Source organism: Natator depressus, chromosome 24 (assembly GCF_965152275.1).
Source record: "Natator depressus isolate rNatDep1 chromosome 24, rNatDep2.hap1, whole genome shotgun sequence".
Classification (NCBI taxonomy): Eukaryota; Metazoa; Chordata; order Testudines; family Cheloniidae; genus Natator; species Natator depressus.
This window is the reverse complement of record NC_134257.1, coordinates 1780523-1803125: the sequence shown is the minus strand read 5'-3', so window position 1 is coordinate 1803125 and position 22603 is coordinate 1780523. Positions and strand designations below refer to the sequence as shown.

Genomic DNA, 22603 nt, shown 5'->3' with positions numbered 1-22603 from the left:
TATGCTCCAGTGGTGGTTTGATTTCACAGGGATGGGGCGGGAAGCCACAAAAATTGCAATTTGCATCCAAGCTGGGTGTGCTCGGGGCGGGTTATGCTGTCAGTGTGCTGGGTGAAATTCACCGCTGGACACGGGCAGCGGGGGCAGTGTGGGGGCCAGGAGAACCACAGGGGCCCTGTTTCAGCCCTTCTTGGGGGGTCTGCTTGGCAGAGAGGCGGAAGCTGGGATCCCCACAGCACCTTGGCTTTGCAGCTACGTGAGGGGGCTGGAATCTCACGCTGCTCTGCAGGGAGCCTGGCGCTTACACCGGGGGCGTGGGGCCAGATGGCATCGTAGGGACTAACCCAGTGCAGCAAGTTCTCCTCCAGACGTCCCGTCCCGACAGCAAACACTGCCTCTGTGCCCAACGGCACCCCCTCCACTCTCACACAGCACTGGGATGGGGACGGGGGACCGGGACATCAGAAATGGCCTCCGCTGGGGAGTTCCCAGCAGGATCTGCACCTTCCCAAGGCGCAGGGGTGGCTGGGTCACGGGTCCTGGTTCTGCCAATTGCAAAGTGTGGGGAGCCCTTCTCTAGCTTACATGTAAACGGGAGGTGCCCCTGGCAGCCCAGCCATGCCCCGCCCTCCCCCCCCCAGCCTTCCTCTCTGATGCTGATCCCCGCACCAGTGCTGCCGAGCTGTACAAAAAGCTCCCAGATGCTTTGCATGACAGGCTCTGGATCTGGGTGTGGTGCCCCCCCCAGCTGCTCCCGCATGCCACCTGGGCCCAGGCGCCCCCATGCAGGCTCCTTCCCTTTCATCCTGGGGGTAACAACCAACTCCCACCCAATGGGACCCAGAGATCCCATTGCTAGAGCCACGTTCCCTCGCACGCACACGGCGCTGGGGGCTTTTCGTTCAAATCCAGGTGGAGACGCTTCCTCCCAGAGCCTCGGCAATCTCTGCTCCCCACCCAGGGGATGCGCTTGTGTGGCTGGGACAAATCCTGCGGTTTAAATCGGCCCCTGGACACATGACCAGCTGCCCCCCACACACACTGCGTTCCGCATGCAGCCAGGGTCGGCCACCGGCCCCCAGCATCTGCCCCTGCCTCCTGCACACCCAGCATTCACAGGGGACGGAGCAGGGGGCCTAGCTTCGAGCCCCTGCACTTCTCAACCCCGCTGAGCCCTGCGGCAAGGCAACTGACGGCCCTCAGGAGCGAGGCCGCTAGCCACAGGACACAAACCAGCCCTGCCGTAATGGGGCCGGCTAAGTGAGAGGGGAGCCTGGGAGTCCGGCAGACGAGGTGCCCAGGGGTTATGGCACTGGACAGGACGCTCCCCCTGTGGCTGGTGTATTGAGAGCGTGAGCGCTATGGGGCAGGGCCTGTCTCCCTCTAGACCCCAGCACAACAGGGCCCCAGGCTCTAGCCACCATGAGACTGCGACCAAGAGGGTCAGTTCCAACCTGTCCCCCATAGGGCTCAATTCCCACTCTTCCCTTCCCCGCCCAGACCCATTTCATTCAGGCCACCAAACTGGCAACAAAGCCCCGGCCTGGGCCCCCCAGCCCAGGAGCAAAGTCGAGAGAGCTCCGAGGAGCGGCGACTCAGGCTCATGGTCGTTACCGCCCTGGGCTGGATTTGAACCCGTGGCCTAGAGGCAACTGGCTCTTCTCTGCTGTAAGCAGCAGCACTGGGAGCCTCTGTGCCCCTCAGCGAGCACGGCTGCTCTGAGAGCAAACAGGAAGGGCACGGCAGCACTCCGCAGGGGGCTGAGAAAACCCAGCCAGGTTATCCTAGCCGCACAGGCCTGGCCTCCGGGCCGTGCCCCGCACCGCGGGACTCCACGAACACAGCTGCCCGCAGCGTGTGCCAGTGGGCTCCTGGCCTCTGCGTCCACGACGTGGGCTCCTGGCCTCTGCCCGCGCCAGGGCGGCTGGGAAGGAAACGCCGGGAGGTCAGGATTCGTGAATTCCCCTGGCGCGGACGGAGGGGCTCGCAGGGGGGAAGGGCTGTGGGAGCCCGGAGTCCGGGGCAGGAGCGAACGAGGGTGACCTGCAGCAGGCACATCACCGAGGCAGGTCAACTGCGGCGCAGCCATGGCGTGATGAGCCGTGCGGCTGGGGTGCGATGAGCCGTGCGACTGCAGTGCTTACACATTGTGCTCTCCTAAGCGCTTTAAGCCACGCTAGCTGGCCCAGCCCGAGCCTGCCAGCTCCTGCCCCCCACCCCACACACACACCCTTTTGCCCGGTGCACTGAGGTTCCCACGGCAGGCGGGTGAGCGACACTACTTTGCACTAGGGCGTGGGAAGCAGTGAGCGCCCTGGCTTCCGCTGCATCCTACCCATCCTCCCCCTGGGCTGTTGGGGTGCAGGGCGGCTCCAGCCCAGCCCAAAAGCAGGCACAAGAGGGGGGGCCCCAATCAACAAGACCCCAGGTTAACCTCCCCGGGCCCTGTCTATGAGCCATGTCCCCACTCAGAGCTGCTCCAGGCAGCAGAAACTGCGTCGGGGAAGGCTCTCGCTTTTACAGGGGCCAGAGGGGGACGGACGGTGCTGGATGAGCAGAGAGAGGAGGACGCAGGGCATGAGCCAGCTGGCAGGAGCGGTCCTTGCAGCCGCGGCAGGGAGGTGGTGCCGGGATGGAGAGGGAGGCTGGAGAAGACAGAAGGGGGCTCCCCTAAAGGAGGGGACTGCAGAGATGCAGACTCTTGCGCCGAGCACAGCCAGAGAAGTGGTGGGGTGCTGGAGGGGTTTGAAAACCCAGGGCCCTCCAGGGCCAAAGCACCAACCCAATATTAGCTGTGTGGGTCTCTCCGGGGGCTCCCCCATTGCAAACCCCTCCCCCTCAGCCAACACCCAGCTCCCAGCCTCTCTGGCATCTCCCCCCATGTGCCAGGACGCGGTGCCTCTGGGGGGCGGGGGACTCTCACTCCCTGGGCTCCCAGCAGCTCTGAGCCGCTGAGGCTGTCTGCCCCCCCAGGGTGCCCCTGCCCAGTGCCCTAGTGCTGGGTGAGCGAGCAAGTGTGCGTGTGCTTGTGTGTGTGTGCACGCGTGTGCACCGCTTTGGCAGGGCTATAGCAGGCTCCATTCTCCTGTATGCAACCCCCTTCCCCCCCCCCCCGCCATGCACAACACCACATCACCTAGCTCCTGCACGCAACACACCGGGGATCCACAACACACGCCTCACAAAGAGCCTGTGGTGCGGACACACAGAGAGCCACACGCACAGCACACGCATGAAACACGCCACGGCCACGCAACCCCGTCTGCCCTTTGTCTCCCACCGCCGGGTCCCGTGCCGGCCGGGGGCTCTGGCGCTCTCTCTTGGCTCCGGGGGCTTTGTGCTGAGCGATGGTCCCTGGGGCGTGGGATGATAAACCCAGCTCGGGAGCACATTGCTCACAGCACCGGCCCGGATGCCTGGGTCCCACTGAGAAGGCAGGGGGAGGTGTCTCCTGCGACTCTTACAAATGGTGTCTCACAACCGTGCGGGCTGGTTGGTGGAACCCGTCACCCAGCAGGGGGAGCAGTGCCCCCTTCATTGCCCCCCCCCCCCCGAAAAAGGGGTGGGTGGGTAGGGAAAGGTAGCCCGCCCTGCCCGATGTATCACGTACTGCGTAGGATCCTGGCAAGGTGCAGCTGGATGGGACCTGGAGAGGTCACCAGCCCCCAGTGCTGAGACAGGGCCAGGTGAGCCCAGCCCAGCCCTCACAGTGGCTTGTCTGGCCCAGTCTGGGAAACCTCCAGGGCCGGGGCCCCTCGGCCTCCTGCTCCAGAGTGAAATGGAGCTTTTCCGAGGTCTGACCTCCGTCCCCCGGGCTGCAGGTGCAGCCCCTGCCCCTGGTGCTACCTGCAGGGCACGGGCCCGGCTCACTGGAGCAGCCCTGCCCGGGCTTACAGACTGGTCTCAGGGCCCCCCCAGCCTGCCGAGGACTTTTACCTCCTCTCCGAGGTCAGGTGTGAGCATTTCTGGGGTCTGGGGGGCCACCCGCCCCCCTTGGCACCAGCCCCAGCGCTAAGGCAGTTCTGAGCAGTGTCACCGTCCAAGCTGCCCCCACGGCTCAGACCCTCCGTCCCGCCTGGTGTGTGCTGGATCCCCTGCCCCTGCCCCTCCTCCCTGGTCTGCCCTCCCCATGCCGTGTGCCCTGGGTCCCCTGGTCTGCCCTCCCCCTCTGCTGTGTGCTCAATTTCCCCCCGCCCCCCAGTGCTGTGTGCCTGATTTCCCCCTCCCCGTGCTGGATTCCCACCCTGTGCTGTGCTGGATTCCCCCCCCCCAGTGCTGTGTGCTGCTCCCCCCCCCAGTGCTGTGTGCCTGATTTCCCCCCCCCGTGCTGTATTCCCCCCCCTCGGTGCTGTGTGCTGGATTTCCCCCCCAGTGCTGTGTGCTGGATTTCCTCCCCCCCGTGCTGTATTCCCCCCCCCCAGTGCTGTGTGCTGGATTTCCCCCCCCGTGCTGTATTCCCCCCCCCAGTGCTGTGTGTCTGATTCTCCCCCCCAGTGCTGTGTGCTGGATTTCCCCCCCCCGTGCTGTATTCCCCCCCCCAGTGCTGTGTGCTGGATTTCCCCCCCCGTGCTGTATTCCCCCCCCCAGTGCTGTGTGCTGGATTTCCCCCCCCGTGCTGTATTCCACCCCCCAGTGCTGTGTGTCTGATTCTCCCCCCCTGTGCTGTGTGCTGGATTCCCCCCCCCCCCGTGCTGTATGCTGGATTCCACCCCCCCGGTGCTAGATTCCCCCTCCCCATTGCTGTGTGCCTGATTTCACCCCCCCAGTGCTGTATCCCCCCCCCCAGCGCTGGATTCCCCTCCCCCCCCCCCCCCCCGCTGGGCTCAGTTAGCAGCAGAAGTGGTGGCCCCTGCCCCGGCCTTGTGGTTTCCCAGGCAGATTCCAGGGCAGTGACTCAGCCGCCCTGGCCCCGCTGCCAGGAGAGGGGCCGTGCCGTGCCCAGCCCCCTCGCTCTCTGCACGGCCAGCCCCCCCCTTCCCCCCCAGCTCATGAGTGCCCCGGAGCCAGAGGCGCCCACGGGGCATTGGGGCTGGGGGCGAGCGGGTGCCCACGGACGCGCCTGGAGGGTAGCGGGTGCAGCTGTGCCAGGGCCCTGTGGGGAGGGCTGGGGGCTGCTGCTCTGTGCAAGGGCCCTGTGGCGGGGGGATAGGGGACAGCTGGGGGGGCAGCGTCTGCACCCCAGGGGCAGCTCAGGCCCTGGCTCTAGCCCAGGCAGCCTGCGATCTGCTCCCCCCACACCTCCCCCGCCGGTGGAAAATCCCCAGCAGGAGAGCCAGGCTCTCCCAGGCCCCCGGCCAGCACCGCGGGCGGGGCCCCAACCCGGGGCCGGAAGCGGGGGCTGCTGCTCTCCCCGCTGGGCTCTGAGACAGGAGATCCGGGAACCCCCCCACCCAGGGAGGGCCCAATCCCCCAAGCCAGATCCAGGATTGGCTTCCTCCACACACACACACACACACACCCCTGGGCCTGATTTCTGGCAGCCTCACACACACACACACACACACGCACCCCTGGGCCTGATTTCTGGCAGCCTCACACACACACACACGCACACACACCCCAGGCCCGATTTCTGGCAGCCTCAGACACACACACACACACCCCCAGGCCTGATTTCTGGCAGCCTCACACACACACACACACACATGCACAAACACACCCCGGGCCTGATTTCTGGCAGCCTCACACACACACACACACACACGCACCCCTGGGCCTGATTTCTGGCAGCCTCACACACACACACACACACACGCACAAACACACCCCGGGCCCGATTTCTGGCAGCCTCAGACACACACACACACACCCCTGGGCCTGATTTCTGGCAGCCTCACACACACACACACACACACCCTGGGCCCGATTTCTGGCAGCCTCAGCACAGAGACCGAGGGCTGCCTTGGGTCCCCTCTTGCTGCCAGAGAGAGGGGCCCTGCAGGGTTGGGCCGAGGTGCACGGGTCGTACTTATGGGGGGCACAGCTAGACTCACAGGTCGGGCTGGAGGGGCACTGGCCGAGCTGGGGGGAGCGCAGGGCTGGGCTAGCAGGGGGCTGTGGGTCAGGATGGAGGGGCATGGCAGAGCTGGGGAAGCGCAGGGCTGGGCTAGCAGGGGGCTGTGGGTCAGGATGGAGGGGCATGGCAGAGCTGGGGAAGCGCAGGGCTGGGCTAGCAGGGGGCTGTGGGTCAGGATGGAGGGGCATGGCAGAGCTGGAGGGAGCACAGGGCTGGGCTAGCAGGGGGCTGTGGGTCAGGATGGAGGGGCACGGCAGAGGTGGGGAAGTGCAGGGCTGGGCTAGCAGGAGGCTGTGGGTCAGGATGGAGGGGCACAGCAGAGCTGGGGGAGCCCAGGGCTGGGCTAGTAGGGGGCTGTGGGTCAGGATGGAGGGGCACGGCAGAGCCGGGGGAGTGCAGGGCTGGGCTAGCAGGGGGTGCAGGGCGATTAGCATGTATCCCGCCCCATGCAGCCAACTCGCGCTCCTGGGGGGAGGAACCATTGTAGTGCTGAGGCCTGGGGTCCAGGCAGGCACCTGGGGCTGGGGAGACAAAGGCCCCGCTGTCCCTCCGAGCCGCCTTTCGGGGAGGATTTTCCCCCAAGGAGGGAAGTGCGATGGCAGGAAAAGCCCTTGGAGTTGGGTCTCTGGGGAGCCAGACACGCAGGACGGGAGGGGGCCCCGGCTGGATCCGGGCAGGGCCACCGGGCCAGATCCAGGAGCACGGGGCAGATTTTCCTGCCCCCAGAGCCTCTGGCAGCGAGAGGCCAAGTCGGGTTCTCCACGTGCGCCAATGGGATGCAAAGGGAAATCCATCCCCCTGCCAGGGCACCCCCTGTGGGCAGGGCACCAGCACAGGGGGCCGCCGCAGACCCCCGTCCCTGTGTGCGTATGAATCCCCCCACGGGTCCGCGCTGCAGTGGGCTGCAGACACATGAGGCACCGAATTAGGGGCTCAGTCGGGGGCGCCGCGCTGCGGGAGGCACCATCTTTCAGATGAGCTTTACAGTGGACGTCCTGCCCCCTCCTGCTCATCCCCGGTCTTCGGCTCTGTTCCCAAGAGCTGGGTTCTGAACCCCGGTGTCCTGGCCACGTCCCAGCTCCGCTCAGTCCATTCTGCCCCTCAGCCCTGCCTGCAGCGTCAGCTGGACGCCATCCCCTGCACTGAGCCCCGGCCTGGACTCTCGCGCGGTGTTGCTGTGGGCCTGTCAAACAGCTGCCCCTGCCCTGCCCTGCCCTCCCCAGAGGTGGCTGCATTGCAGCAGTGAAGAGTAAAACTGATTAACGACATAGATGTGGCTGCCCCTTTGCAAAGCCCTTTGTGTTCTCGCTGGGCCTGGGGGCTGCAGAATCAGCCGACCGGTGCCCCCCGTCTGCGGCAGGGCTCACACGTCACCCCTTGCCTCAGCACCTCGCTCGAACAGAAAGTCTCTGTGTCACTCAGCCGGTGCTTTTCCCAGCTCTGGTTTCACACGCAGACAATTTGGGCCGGATCCTCCAGCCGCTGAAGTCAGGAAGAGCTGGGACGCTGCCGTCACTGGCAGCAGGGTGGGGCCCGTTCCCCCAGGGGGAATGTAAGAAAAGAAAATGGGGGTGTCCCACCCACACCCCTGGGGCTCTGGCCCCTGATACACCCCCCCAAACACACACACCCAAACACACCCCAAGATCTTTGCCCTCCACATCCCTGGTGCTTTGACCCCACTACAGGACCTCACACACACACACACACACACACACACACACACACCTGGGGCGCTGCCCACCAGCTGGGAGTTCCCATTTGCATTTGGCTTTCGTGTCTTTTTTCTCTCAAAGACGTCCCGGAGTAGCCAGATGAGTCACCTGGCCCCGCCCTGGGCACCTGCCTTCACTTGGCTCTGAGCCGGTTTGCAGTGTGTGGGAAGAGGCAAGCAGGAGGGAGGGTGTGGCTGTGTCATCTGCACCCTGTCCGGGGGGCAGCCCCACCCTTCCCAGGCACCGGACGGAGGGGGGCACAGGGGAGGTGCCCACCAGGCTCTGGTTATCCAGGGTGAAATTGGGGGTGTCGTACCAGTGCCGGGGGGGGGGGGGTGTTGTGAGCCCACTGGGTGGGGTTTGCAACAAACGAACTGTCAACCCCAGATGGGATTAAAGCAACAACGGAGCCTGCAAACATCCCCTGTGTTGCCCCTCAATCCTTCCCCGCAGCCCCCCGCGATCCCAAGGGATTAAAGCTTTTCAGCCAGTTTTTCCACTGAGGCCTGAGGGGACAACTGCAGGGACACCCCCACTCTGCTCTCGGGGTGAGGTCCTGGCACCCCAGCTGGGGGCAGGTGGGCTATGTGGGACCAACCGAGATTTGAACTCAGCTTGCTGGAGTCCACCGCGCCGTACACCACGGGGACAGACGAACGCCCAGGAACAGCCAGCCCCCCCCAGCGCTAGGCGTTCGCCCACCTCCCACCCTGAGCATCCCTCGCCCCAGCCCAGCAGATGAAGAGCAAACAGAGACGTTTAATGCCCAGTGCCTGGGGAGAAGAACGAGAAGCCGGATACGAGTCAGCAGTGTGCCCTCGCTGCCAAGAAGGCCAGCGGCATATTGGGCTGTATAAATAGGGGCATTGCCAGCAGATCGAGGGAAGTGATTATTCCCCTCTATTCGGCACTGGCGAGGCCACTCCTGGAGTGTTGTGTCCAGTTTTGGCCCCCCACTACAGAAGGGATGTGGACAAATTGGAGAGAGTCCAGTGGAGGGGAAAGAAAATGATTAGGGGGTGGGGCACGTGACTTACGAGAAGAGGCTGCGGGAACTGGGGTTATTTAGTCTGCGGAAGAGAAGAGTGAGGGGGGATTTGATAGCTGCTTTCAACTACCTGAAGGGGGTTCCAGAGAGGATGGAGCTCGGCTATTCTCAGTGGTGGCAGATGACAGAACGAGGAGCAATGGTCTCAAGTTGCAGTGGGGGAGGTCTAGGTTGGATATTAGGAAACACTATTTCACTCAGAGGGTGGTGAAGCCCTGGAATGGGTCCCCTAGGGAGGTGGTGGAATCTCCATCCTTAGAGGTTTTTAAGGCCCAGCTTGGCAAAACCCTGGCTGGGATGATTTATTTGGGGTTTGTCCTGCTTTGAGCAGGGGGTTGGACTAGATGCCTCCTGAGGTCCCTTCCAACCCTGATATTCTGTGATTCTAAGGACCCGTGGCTGCCTATGTCCTGGGGGACGCACTGCAGCCCGGCTGGTGCTGCCCGTTCCCAGGGACCCATGCGTGGCAGCTGGCATCAGGGCAGCATCTCCTCCCTGTGCAGCAGATTCCTCTGTGTTGTTTGCTCCTAAAACACACTGGGAAATGATCCCACTGGACCCCCCCGAGACATCGCACCCCCCAGAGCCACAGGGAATACTGCCTGTCAGCCACTGGGCCCAAAGCAGTGAGCCTCCGGGCCTCTGCTCCCACTGCAGCCAAGCGGTGGCTTGTTTGTCAGTATCTCGCCCCCACACAACCTGAGGGGCTTAGCCCCAGCACCAGGCTCAGCAGGAATATCCTTGGGGCTGCCCCATACCGGGACAGGAGAGGCCACGGGGCCCCAACCCTAATGCCAGCTCTGCCACTCATGTGCTCCCTCTGAGCTTCAGTTTCCCCATCTGGACAAAAGGGGGTGACAATACTGTGTGGACAGGAGGAGGTTGTGAAGATGAATTAGCAGAGAGAGGCAGACCCCGGGCCTGCCTTGCAACACTTCCCCCCACCCCCACAGGTCCAGACTGCCCCAGCTCGGCCTCTCCCTATTAGCCAAAGCCCACGGGCCTGGGCGTCTCTCTGTTGACTCCAGTTGGCATCAGGGGGCCCGGGGTTTATTACAGGTGCTCGGAGCGGGGGGGTCAGTGCACAGGGCCTTGGGGGGCAGCTGCACCCGCTCTGAGCCCCTACGTGTGATGGGGACTGGCCTGCCGAGCTCACGGCTGGTGCTAGTGTTTGCTGACACCTAGTGGAGGCACTAGAGCATGGCAGGAGCTCCATTTAATAGTGCATCAGGTGTGTGTGTGTGTGAGAGAGAGAGACCCACTGCTGCCTTCTGCTGGATGGGATCACAACTGCCCATCCCTGTGTCATAGCCCCTATGTTGCAAACAACAGATGGAGATTCTCCATTAGCTCACGCGGCAGGGCCCTGGCTTTTAGAGCTGGGGTTGTGGGCCCGGTTCCCGGGGGTGCCCCATCTGCACCGTGCAGCAACAGCCCAGCGGACTGCGGCGTCTCCGTGGCTTCGCGAGGCCCCGGAGGGCTGAGTCCTGCCGACAGAGAGGAGCCGGGGCCACGCCTGCAGAGCGCCCCCTGGAGGTGTAGAGCTACAGTACGGCTGGAATAGCTGAGTCCAGGCCAGGGTCACGGGTCACACCTCAGGCACTGCAGGCTGGGGGGTGGAGGGGATCACAGGCCCTGCCTGCACCCAGCCTCCCCCAGCTCCCAACTCAGCCCCATGGGCCAGGCCAATAGAAAGCTCCAAGACCAGGCCCGTCTCTCCTGGCAGGAGATATTTAGGCCCTGGCTGTCCCTGGCCTGGTTGTGACCCCACACACACACACACACACATCTCTTGGGGTCCCCCTCTGTGCTGGAGACCCCACATCCTTCCCTGGGGGGACAGAGCACAAGCCCCCAAGAATCAGATGCTCCTGTTCAGATCCCTCCCCCAGCCGCCAGGTCCCGCCTATCCCAGCCCCCCTCTGCGGGTGGGAGCCAGGGGGCGTGCTGCACCCTGGGGATCCAGCCCCCTCAGACTCTGCATTTCCACCTGTCCAGAAGGGAAATGACCCATCGCTCATCAGGCCCCCCATGAAGGGACCGGAGCCTTTATTACCGTTAGTGAGGGGAGTGGGGAGGGGCTGGGAGCCAGGACTCCTGGGTTCCGTTCCCAGTTCTGGGAGGGCAGTGGGGTTGAGTGGGTTAGAGCAGGGGAGCTATGAGCCAGGACTTGTGGGGTCTGTGTGGGGAGGGGGATGGACTAATAGCTAGAGGGAATGGGAGTCAGGATTGAAGGGTTCTGTGCCCAGCCCTGGGAAGGAGCTGATGTCTAGCAGTTAGAGTGGAGGGCTGGGGAACCAGGACTCCTGGGTTCCATCCCCAGCTCTGCCCCTGACTCACTGTGTGACACTCAGGAAATCGCGTCCCATATTGCCTCAGTGTCCCCCTCTGTACAATGGGGGTAACACACGATAATGACCTGGGCTACAGTGTGTGCACCGCTGCCTCCTGCTGCATGGGGCGAGAACTGCTTACCTGTGTGTCAAAGGGCAAGTGTGTACATTGGAGAAGGTTCAGTGACGTGCCAGGAGAACAATGAAAGGATCAGAAAACCGGCCCTACAGTGACAGACTCAAGGAGCTCAGTGTATTTCGCTGCACGCAGGGAAGGGCCAGGGTGACTTGCTCACAAGTACCCACAGAGGGAACAAATATTTGACCAAGGCCTCTTCAGTGCAGGAGAGGAAGGTCTAAGCCGACCCAGTGGCTGGAAGTGGAAGCGAGACGACTCCAGACTGGAAACAAGACGTACGGTTTTAGGAGGGAGGTGGTTACAATTTACCAATTTATGGTCAATTCTCCATCGCTGCCTGTGTTTCAATCGGGATGGGCTGGTTTTTAGCAGCTCTGCACTGGGAATTGGGGTCCGGCCGTTCTCGGGCCTGGCCTATGCGGCTGGTCAGATGAGCCAGTCCCAGTGGCCCCGTGGGGCAGTCCATGGAGGCCCTTTTGGAGCAGGGGACTCTGGGGTCTCGCCCTGCTACCAGCTGAGAGGGTTCTCCGGCACAGCGGGGTCAGGGACACGGGCCCCGGGCTGACGGTGATATTCTCCGACCTCGCGGGCTCAGCTAACGAGCCCTGGCACGGCGCTATGAGCTCCTCGCCCGCCCGGGGGAAGGCAGACACAGACACCGATCCCACTCCAAACTTTATTGTTATGAATTTCACAGTCTGGGTCAAGCGCCAGCCCCTGGAGGGCGTTAGGGAAGGTCAGGCGAGGCGCATGGGCCCCACAGAACTGTTGCAATGGTCAGCAAAGGGGAAGGACAGATTTCTTACCAGCTCGGACGGGTTGCTTTCTAACCAGCATGGGGGTTGGAATCCCGAGCCAGACAGAGGTCTGAGAACGGGAACCATTCAAGTCATAGATGGGGGACAATGCCCTGGAACCCCCATCTGGGGGGCAGCCCGGGGGGGGCTGCAGGAAAGGCACTGAGGGCAGAGTTTGGCACAATGGGTCCAAGAAGGAGAGTCACCAAGGGGCTGCATCCCTCCCTCGCCCCGGTCTGGGCCTAGACCCCCAGCCAGTCCCACGGGGCTTCTACACAGAGTGACACGGCAGGAGACAGGAACGGCTGGGAACTTGGATTGTCCCACTCGGGGCCTTGGTGGAGGGCTGGGGGGAGGATTTTACCCCTCCCTGCCAGCACAGATCTCTCCAGCCTGGAGCCAGGCAAGGCTCAGCACTCAGCTGCAGACCAGGAAGGGTTAAAACCAGCACAGCCTCCGAAGAGCGAGAGAACAAAAGGGCCCCATCCCAGCCCTGCAGGACCCCGGTACACCAGCACCCTGAATCCTGCAGGTGGCTGTGCCCTCCTCCCGAGGGGTTAGCCCAGCCCCAGTGCCACCCCGGGGCGTTTGGCGGGAGGGCTGCAAAGGTCAATACAGCATCAGCGAGCTACAGGGGGAGCCTGGGAAAAGCAGCGACCAGGCTGTAACTGACTGGCATGTGCGTGTCTGTGTGTCTGCGTGTGTCCCTGCTGCCCCACTCCTTTCTGGGACAATGCGAATCTGCTTTCTTGGCACGTCAGACCCACTGCAGCGTGTGTCACATAAGCCCTGTACTGCAGAGAGCCACAGGCGATTCTCCTCCATTACAGCTCTGTGACTGCCAGCACCACGGGCCCTGGCTCAGGGATGAGGGTCCAGGAGGCCATGGATCTGCCACATGATGCAGCAGGTGGCTTGCTAACAAGGCCAGGAGGATGGTATCTCTGCTGCCCTGCAGGCCACCCCAGCAGTGGGGGGAGGGAAGAATGAGCCCCTCGAAGGCAGCTGCCCTCAGTGCTGGCTATTTCCCTGGGCATCGGTGTTAGCCAGGGCAGCGCTGGCTAAGGGGGATGGCTGATGGAGTGGGGGCTGAGCCCCAGCTGGCAGGAGATCCGCTCTCCCCAGGAGGAGCCGGCCTCAGAGGCGTCGTGGGGGGCAGGGGATCACTCATGGCCTCGGGAGAAGCAGCAAAGGAGGAGCTCCGAGCTGGGATCTGGGGGGCTGCCGGCGCCCTTGGGCCACGCTACTTGGTGAACTTGGTGCCGTGTTCCTGCTGGCGGATGAGGCAGGCGATGGGGCCGGCGATGCCGCCGATCAGGGTCCAGTACTCCTCGAAGCTGATCAGCCCATCCTTGTTCTCGTCCAGGTCACAGATGAGCTTGTCGGCCGCGCGCTTGTTCCCGGTGTCCTGGGAAGAGAGCGCAGAGCCGTTCGAATGCCGGGAGGGGCTGGGGAGCCCGGGGGGCGGCACTCGCCAGCCTGGCGCCTAGGTCAGCCGCTGCCGGGGCACCCCCCTCCCGAGGGGCAGGGAGCTCAGCACTGGAGCTGCGGGTGGGGGTCACCGAGGTCCCTCCTCGGGCTGCCAGCAAGGAGGCTGGTTGGGGACAGCGTGAGGTAGTGTTGGGCTCACACTCGCACACTAGGATTCCCCGTGACGGGACCGGGCACTGCCCATGGGCTCACACTCACACACTAGGGTTCCCCATGGCAGGGACTCATGCTGCCCATGGGTTCACACTCACACACTAGGGTTCCCCGTGACGGGACCGGGCACTGCCCATGGGCTCACACTCACACACTAGGGTTCCCCATGGCAGGGACTCATGCTGCCCATGGGTTCACACTCACACACTAGGGTTCCCCGTGACGGGACCGGGCGCTGCCCGTGGGCTCACACTCGCACACTAGGGTTCCCCGTGACAGGACCGGGCGCTGCCCGTGGGCTCACACTCGCACAATAGGGTTCCCTGTGACGGGACCGGGCACTGCCCGTGGGCTCACACTCACACACTAGGGTTCCCCGTGGCAGAGGCTCCTGCTGCCCATGGGCTCACACTCACACACTAGGGTTCCCCGTGACGGGACCGGGTGCTGCCCGTGGGCTCACACTCGCACACTAGGGTTCCCCGTGACGGGACCGGGCACTGCCCGTGGGCTCACACTCGCACACTAGGGTTCCCCGTGACAGGACCGGGCGCTGCCCGTGGGCTCACACTCGCACACTAGGGTTCCCTGTGACGGGACCGGGCACTGCCCGTGGGCTCACACTCACACACTAGGGTTCCCCGTGGCAGAGGCTCCTGCTGCCCATGGGCTCACACTCACACACTAGGGTTCCCCATGGCAGGGCCTTGTGCTGCCCATGGGCTCACACTCACACACTAGGGTTCCCATGGCAGGGCTGGGTGCCGTCCGTGGGCTCACACTCACACACTAGGGTTCCCCGTGACGGGACCGGGCACGGCCCATGGGCTCACACTCACACACTAGGGTTCCCCGTGGCAGAGGCTCCTGCTGCCCATGGGCTCACACTCACACACTAGGGTTCCCCATGGCAGGGCCTTGTGCTGCCCATGGGCTCACACTCACACACTAGGGTTCCCATGGCAGGGCTGGGTGCCGTCCGTGGGCTCACACTCACACACTAGGGTTCCCCATGGCAGGGACTCATGCTGCCCATGGGTTCACACTCACACACTAGGGTTCCCCATGGCAGGGACTCATGCTGCCCATGGGTTCACACTCACACACTAGGGTTCCCCGTGGCAGGGCCTCGTGCTGCCCGTGGGCTCACACTCGCACACTACGGTTCCCCGTGATGGGACCGGGTGCTGCCCGTGGGCTCACACTCACACACTAGTGTCCCCCTGGTCTCACCGTCAGCATGTGGTTGAGCTCCCGGCTCAGCATCTTGCGGAAATCCTTCTTGCTGATGCGCCGGGGTTTCTTGCAGCACCCGCTGGCGTATTTGTCAAAGTTCTTCACCAGCACCTGGAGGGCCCATTCCAGCTCCGACGAGTTGCCCGACATCTCTGTCTCCTTGGTCCCTGCAACGGTAACGGAGCCGATGCCTGAGCAGGGCAGTGGGGGGCTCATTGTCCCAGCACCGGTGCAGCCGGGCATTAGCACCAGTCTGTGCTGCCTGGTGGGCATCGGTCACCTGCTGGGAAAGGCCGAGTGCCGCAGACGTGGCAGTGACCCCAGTTCTATGGAGCAATGGACGCAGGGCTCTCATTTCCAGGGTGTCCCCGTGAGAGTTCACCTGATCTGGGCCGTCTCTGATCTTGGTTCACCCTGGCCCATCCCTGGTCAATATCCCTCTGTATACGGCCCATAGTATAACCTGCCTGCACCTCTCAGTGCTGCAGGGCTCGTTATTCTATGGGCCGTATACAGGATGTGTGCCCAGAAGCTGGGCAGCAGGGCGCTGTGCCAAGCACGCCTGGCAGTAGGAGCTGGTCCCCTTAAAGCAGGACAAGCCCAGTGTGTGACCCGGTCATTACAGGTGGAATACGGACTCAGGGATTTCAAAAGGGGGTGCAGGGATGGACTGTACAGATGTTAGTGGGGAGGCTGCTGGAGGCGTTGGTGGGGAGCAATCAGGGGACATGGGAGATGCTCGGAGGGAGCAGGGGGTGGGAGGCGCTGAGCCAGGTGGAGGTTTGAAGGGGAGAATGGGGCAGGGAGAGGGAAGCAGAGAAGCCGGGTCCAAGCAGCAGGAGAAAGTGCAGGCCCCCACGGTCATGCTGCTGCTCCCAGTGAAACCCCGGTAAATCCGGCATCACCGGTGTCAGGACAGCTGCTTGGCCTGGGAGCAGAGCCTCTCTCAGGTTACTGCCTTTGTCTCCCTCTGCGCCACCCGGCAGATGCAGCCACTGCACCCCTGGATGGCTCAAATGGGAGCAACAAGAGGGGGTCTTTCACCCCCGTACCGTCCCCTTGCCTTATGTCCTTCCAGCCCCATGCCGGAGGCTAGCGTGCGAGCCCCTCCCCAAACCAGGGGGCAGCAAGAGCAGAAGGGGCTTGTCCTCTTTCCCAGTGAGTCTGGTTCTCCTTAAGGGAGAGATCCCAGCCTGACAGCCCCCCCACCCCAGCTGCTGCCCTCTCCCTGGGAGCAGGAGGGGAGCGCCGTCTGGCTCCCATGCGTTGATCTCTTCACCCTGGAGCAGCCCGGGGCTCAGCCAAAGGGGAAAGGGACAAGACGGGGCACATCCGGGAGTTGGGCCTGGAGGATCATTTCCATGGTGCGGAGCACAAAGAAACACCCAGGGAGAAACGGAGTTGGGGGTGGCTCCAGCCTGGGAACTTGGCAACAAGGCTGAGCTGACAACAGGGCCCCAAGCGAGCCGCTGGAGACAGAGCCAGCAGCCCAGGGTGAAATCACTGCTGCCAACACTTGCAAGTTTATCGCGGGTCCTTGGTCCTGCCTCGGGGTGGGGGGCCGGACTAGTGGCCTCGCGGGGGCCCGGCCAACCCTGCATTGCCAGGAGTCTATAATCAGTGACAATTCCAGCCGTTTTTAGCTCTTGGGGCTGTACGGGAGAGTGGGACAATGTGCCCCGGGGGTGCCCCAAAGGCTCCGACACTGGACAGTGAAGAAAAAAAACCCAAATGTGGGGGGCGGGGGGGATTTTAATCTCAGCATTTTTAAGGCAATCCCATGGTTTTGGGATGTTTCCAGCTGGCAGGCCGGGGGAATTCTCCGGCCTGGGTTACACAGGCACTCAGGCTGGATTTTGTTAGCCGTCCCTTTGGGGTTTAGCATTTGATGCCGGGATCTGTGACTGGGGTTCTCTGGCCGGGGTCGTGCAGGTCACACGGGATAATCAAATACTCCCCTCTGGCCTCACCCTTGTGCATGAATCTATGAACTCCTCTGTGCTACAGCACCTCCTCAGGCTGCGATGGGAACAACACCCTGACCCCTTTGGAGCGAGCGTACAGCTCCCAACCCCTGCCGCTGACTGGCTCCTCCCCTTTCCTGCCACTCCCGCCTCCTTTCCCCCAGGGTCCTGCCTGCTCCTAGCTACCGATGACAACAATAATTACCCGGCTGGCGTCACCTGCTGCCCAGCGCTCATCTGAAAGGAACGAGGCTGGTTCCCAGCGGATCAGCGAGGGCGGCAAAGGAGGAGGAGGGGAAGATGCAATGGGCTGTAATTACCCACCAGTCCTTGTCTTGCCACACCGCCCTGGGTGACATCCCACCGGAGATGCTTCATGCCAAAACCCTCCCGCCTGGAACCCCCCGCCCGGCCCGGCCCAGCCCAGCGGCATGGCACAAGGCAGGGCAGGGGATGAGGCAACCCTGATTGCACGGGGGAAGAGGGAGCCGCCCGGGGAATTGCAGCCCTGGCACGGCCCCATTGCAGCCAGCGGAGCCGCCCCTGCGTGCGCAGGGCGAGGGGCAGAAGGCCGCCGGAGACCCAGCTCCTCTCTAGACACTGGCTCACCCAGGGGGAGCAGATCATGCAGGCAGGGGGAAGCTCGCCCTGCCCCTAGTTGGCTGTGCTGGTTTGTCCTGCTATGCGGGAAGTGCAGGGGGGCGGTGCACCGGCCAGGCAGCGTGGCCTCTGTCCGCAGCAGTACCAGCGCCTTGGGCAGGACGCAGAGTCTAGTACGCGAGGGTCTTTACCTGCTGCTGCCAGGCGGCTCTCAGCTAGTCCTTTCGCCTGCAGCCGAGCCAGCGCCTGAAAAACCCCAGCCTCAGCTTGGATCCCTCTGGGGGGAAAGACAAGCCCCCTGGGGAGAGAGCTCCGCTCTGCCCCGTCCTCTGGAGCTCCCGGAGCCCGGGGCGCGCGGCACACTCAAGCCGACAGGCAGGGCTTGCAGCGCGGCGTCCGCATCCAGCACAGGATGTGCGGGAAGGGAAGTGCATCCCAGTGCTCGCCTTTCCTCTTTCCTGCCCGCAGGCAGCCACTGCCAGGGGCCGGCCTGCTCCGGCCAAGCGCACCGCCCGTCACCGGGCAGCACACTGCCCAGCCAAAGGCGTGCGGCCATCCCATGCTGAGACCCGCCGATTGACCCCGCTGAGGATCTGCCCCTAGCGTCCCAGGGCCCTCACCTCACCACTGTCACCCCATTGGCTTCCGTGGGTTTGCTGGGTTCGGCGAGAGCAGGACCCAGCTCAGACGAATTGGGCACAGGAAGGCGGCTAGTCCATTGCCTCTTCCCTGCCGGCACACGGTCGCCCTCTCCTGGCAGTGTCTCCCCCCACTTCGCCCTGCTCTCGCTCCAAACGCCCCATGCGATGCACTCTGCTCCAGGAGGGAATCCTCCCTAGGCCATGGCCTCGCCACGGGGACACGGCTCCAGATGAAGTGCTTGCATTTCCCTTTGCTCTGTTCCTAGGGTGCCTTTTCCCGGGCACACAAGTGCCAGCTCCAGCCCATTCCTGCCCGTTACGTCCCCTCAGAGCCCCCAGGGGAGCTCCCAGTGAGGCAGGAAGGGATGGGGCTGGAGCAGCGGAGCCAAAGCCTGTATTACAGGGGCCATGGTGCACCAACACCTGGCCACCCCCGATGGGTGACAGACAGGACGGGGTAGGAAGCTGTGACATCAGCCCCACACCCAACAGGACAGGGCATGGGGACAGATGCCCAGGTCTGGGCTCAGGGTCGGCTTTATCTCTGGGGCAGGGCTTGGAGAGTCACATGCCAGCAGAGCGCGTTACGACTCCCTCCAGCCTCAGAGGAAAGCCACCCACTGCTGCCAGCAGCTAATGGGCTTGATCCCCCAGCTCCGGTGGTAACGCCCTGGGCTTCGCAGGGAGCGGTTGGGGGTCAGTCCCTGCTGCCAGCCCACCCAGGAGCGGAGAGCAGAGGAGATGTTGCTGCTTTAGAAAACATCTCAGTGAGAGCATCCCATGGAGACCACTAGCACACAGCCTATTCTGGGGTCCCTGCACTTGCTCCCCAGGTGAGGTGCTCCACCCCAGAGCCTGCATCAGAGACACTCTCTGTTAGTGCTGGTCATTCTGCTGCATCTGCCAGAAGCTGGGAATGGACGACAGGGGATGGATCACTTGATGAGTCCCTGTTCTGCTCATTCCCTCCGGGGCATCTGGCACTGGCCACTGTCGAAAGACAGAATACGGAGCTAGATGGACCATTGGTCTGACCCAGTATGGCCGTTCTTATGCTCTTATTCGCCTCCTGTTCGTTTCTTTCACTGCTGGCAGCTGTCCCTTGCTTGGGCTCAGATCTTCTCTTCTCTGTTTGCACCAAACATCTGGGACCAGATCCTGCACTGGTGTAAATCAGCATCCTTCTCCAGAAGTCAAAGACCTGTCGCACCCTGGCTGAAGTCAAGGGAAATATGCCGATTTACACCAGCAGTCCAACTGGCCCCTGATCTTTTATCTTCTGCTTGTCCTTCTCGAGTCCCTATCTCCTTGCTCTCTGTTTCCCCAGCTCTGGTCACTCCTTCGAAGTCTCCAGTTGTCCTCAGCCAAGGCGGGCCATGGCCCCCCAGCTGTCCTGAGCTGTCTTGGCAGCTTTCCATTCATCTTGTGCCCATCCAGCCCGGAGAGTCTCTTGCAGGAGAAGCGTGATGAGGTTTGGGCCGACACTGTCTCCGTCACTCCAGATCTGAAGCTACGCACCAGGATCCCATTCATAAAGGCTTGGCCTTCAGCGGCCAGAAGCGCCACTCACTGGGCTCCTCCTGGCAATGGTTTGATGCGCCTGCATGGCGGGGCTGTTCCAGGTTAAGCCAGCTGGGCGGGCGGGCCCTCTGCCAAACCACCAGGCCTGACCAGAGCCTTCTGGGACCCCTGAAGCAACCAGCGCTCACTTGCTGGAAGTCGGACTTTGGGGTAATTCCCAAACACGGCACTGCCTTGTGGGATGGAGGGAGGGGGACTGAAGTGAGCTGCTCCAGCAGAATTTGGGGCTTGGTTTAACTTCAAACCAGCCCTGTCCTTGGGCAGGAATCACCGAACCTGGAAGGTGGCCAGCTCTGTGCCGTGACGTACCATGTGCCGCACCCAACCGAGAGCACCAGCGTTGGCTGCCCTCTGGCATCCAGACCAGGGGTGGGATTTAAGGCTGCATGGAGCCCTGATCCTGCAGAGCCCCCCTTCCCCCCCGGAAAAAGACTCATCTCTGCAGCCCGCTCCTCCTCCCTTCCTGGGATGGAGTCTGCCTCCCCACCCCATCCTGCCCCCCATGGACTCTCCTCTCCCTCCCGCTCCTGCTTCTTGTGCTTCGGTCCAGCCCAGCAGGCATCCGCTGGCAGATCTGCCACTGACGGCTCGGTGTGTGACTCATTGCCCTGACCGCAGGACCCGGCTCTAAACCAGCCTTCCTTGGTTGAGAGCAGCGAAGGCCAGGCACAGCAGACCCCGGACTGATGGGGCTGGACTTAGCAAAGGCTTTGTCCTCAAGCGCAGGATTCCCTACCCAGCTGCTTCTGCTGCAGATACCCATCCATCTAACTATTGCATTTCGAATGCTTCCTTCGCTGTGCTGCCGAGCCCCCAGTTGCATCCTTACACCAGTCTGAATTAGGCCCACTATTAGCCAGTCTTACCCAGTAGACATTACAGCTGGGCAGAGAAGTCCAGCTGTCACATGGGTGTGGGTGTGGGGGAGCTGACGACTCTAGGCCCCTTGGCACAGTACAGGGGACCCGAGCCGGGTTTCTGAGCCCACCTAGGGCTGTGCCCATGTGGGGTGGCGTGGGGGCACTGGCCAGTGGCAGGAGAACTGTGTTAGCTGGTGGAGGGCGGGGGCAAGCAGCGAGGGTGAATGGACGCCGACAGGACGCGGAGAGGTTCATGCTTCTGTGTGAATTCTGCAGGCGGCGGCGGCGGGAACTAGATCAGATAAGCAAGCTGGGACCTGCCGTTCCCCAGGGGAAGGCGGCCGGTTTCCCAACACCCCTCGTCTCGCCCTCTTCTTCCCGTGCCCGCCTCCCTCTGGCGCCGCGACTCTGTTCCTCCCGCTTTCTCTCGTTCACAGTCCGCTCTGCGAGCGCACAGGACCCAGCCCGGTACAGAGCAGCATCTGCTCACGCCAGGGCTGCGTTGGCACAAACCTCAGCCCCCAAATGTCCCCAGTGTCGAAGGATGGGTCTGGATTTGGTCCCAGAGCTCCCTGCGTCCCGTCCCACCCCCAGTCATACTGACTGACCCCAGAACCAAAGGGTCATGAGGCTGAGGGCACAAAGAAGGGCTCACTGGTGCTGGGGCATGGAGACTAGGAGGAACTGAGGTGCACCGACGCCTGAGGCCCCTGCAATGGAAGGGAAGTGATGGGGGAGAGAGACCCAGGTGATCCTGGGGATCTCGATTGCTCATGGCACCCTGCCCCTGGCCCGCAGCGGGCTGAAAGGCGCTATGCCTCACCTCCCTCTCGCTGCCTCTCACCCCACCTTCCCTTCCAGGGGGGCAGTGTGGGGCTGGGAGCCAGGAGCTGCAGAGCCCCCCGGAGCCCCTCCTGGTTATCACACGGACGGACTGTGCCCTCGGGGCGAGTCACTTAGTGCCTCCATGGCCTGGTGTGTAACTTGGGGAGAAGACAAGGAATCCCCCTGGCTTCCCGGGCTCTGGCTGGGCTAAGGACTGTGAAGCACTTTCGCGTTCTCACCCGCTATCACAGCCAGGGGATTATTGTTCGTTTTCATGCAGACCCATTTCCGGCTCGTGATAATAATGACCAATAGTGAATAAGGAGAAGCTCTTGCTTCAAATTCTGCCTACCCAGAGGTCATCTCATTGTTGCCAGATCTATTGATCTATCACCTTCCCAACATCTGTCTATCTGTCCTCAGACACACCCATCTCTCCATCCCACACCCAGCACCATGGGATCTCAGCCCTAGCTTCCATACACCCCTTCTCGCTTTCGGTCTCTCCCCTTTACTCCTTCCTTCTCTCTCTGCCCCATTCCTGTTCTCTGACGTCTCCTCTTCCCCGCTGCTCCAGAGCGGGGCCCACTCCTGGTTCCACAGGTGCGTCCACACAGCCCGCAGCAGTGTGCCAGCCCGGGCCGAGGGGTCGGGCTCGCGGCCCTCAGGCTAGCACTCTAGGACCAGCTGGGCACGCCGGGCTCTGAACCTGTGGCTCAGGCTGGGGCTCCAAAGCCCTGGTTCAACTCAGAGCACGAGCCCGAGTCCCGCTAGCCTGGGGCGGCCCAGCCAGGCCGTGTCGACGTGCCCGTCGAGCCCTGCGCTGGCACGTCCTGCTGCTGTCGACAGGACGGTTTGCTGCTGGGCCTTTAATCAGGAAACAGGGCAAGATCATTCCTTTTCCTGGCCCCGGCCCGCTTACCTGGCATGGCTGCAGTCTGCCCTGCCTCGCGCAGGGCCCGTCTGCCAAGAGCGGAGCTCGCTGTGGGTCTGGCTCTCCCCTTCCGCCTGCTCCTGGATTTGCAGAGCAGCCAGGCTGAAGAATGTGCCTCCCACGCCTGCTCTATTCTGCGCACGTCTCGCGAGGCCTCGTCTTGGCTTTTAAAGAGACACAGCCCCACTTGGCAGAGGCTGACATTCCGGGGGCGTTCCTGCCTGGCTTTGGGGCTCCCGGAAACGGCTTCAGGAATTCAGCCGATTGCAA

General features: G+C 63.0%; 1 protein-coding gene across 2 annotated transcripts; it reads right to left on the bottom strand.

The window, feature by feature from the left end:
* Positions 1–11919: 11919 nt before the first annotated feature.
* On the bottom strand, positions 11920–22480 carry S100A16 (S100 calcium binding protein A16). 2 transcript variants are annotated; one of them, XM_074939042.1, is made up of 3 exons: positions 22322–22480; positions 14926–15095; positions 11920–13456 (listed from the first exon to the last, which is right to left on the bottom strand). In XM_074939042.1, the coding sequence occupies exons 1-3, from the start codon at positions 22326–22328 to the stop codon at positions 13292–13294; spliced, it is 342 nt and encodes a 113-aa protein (XP_074795143.1). In that variant the 5' UTR covers positions 22329–22480; the 3' UTR covers positions 11920–13291. The 2 variants fall into 2 exon arrangements, with proteins under 2 accessions (XP_074795143.1, XP_074795144.1); XM_074939043.1 differs by lacking the exon at positions 22322–22480 and adding an exon at positions 17684–17902.
* Between the last annotated feature and the right edge of the window lie 123 nt (positions 22481–22603).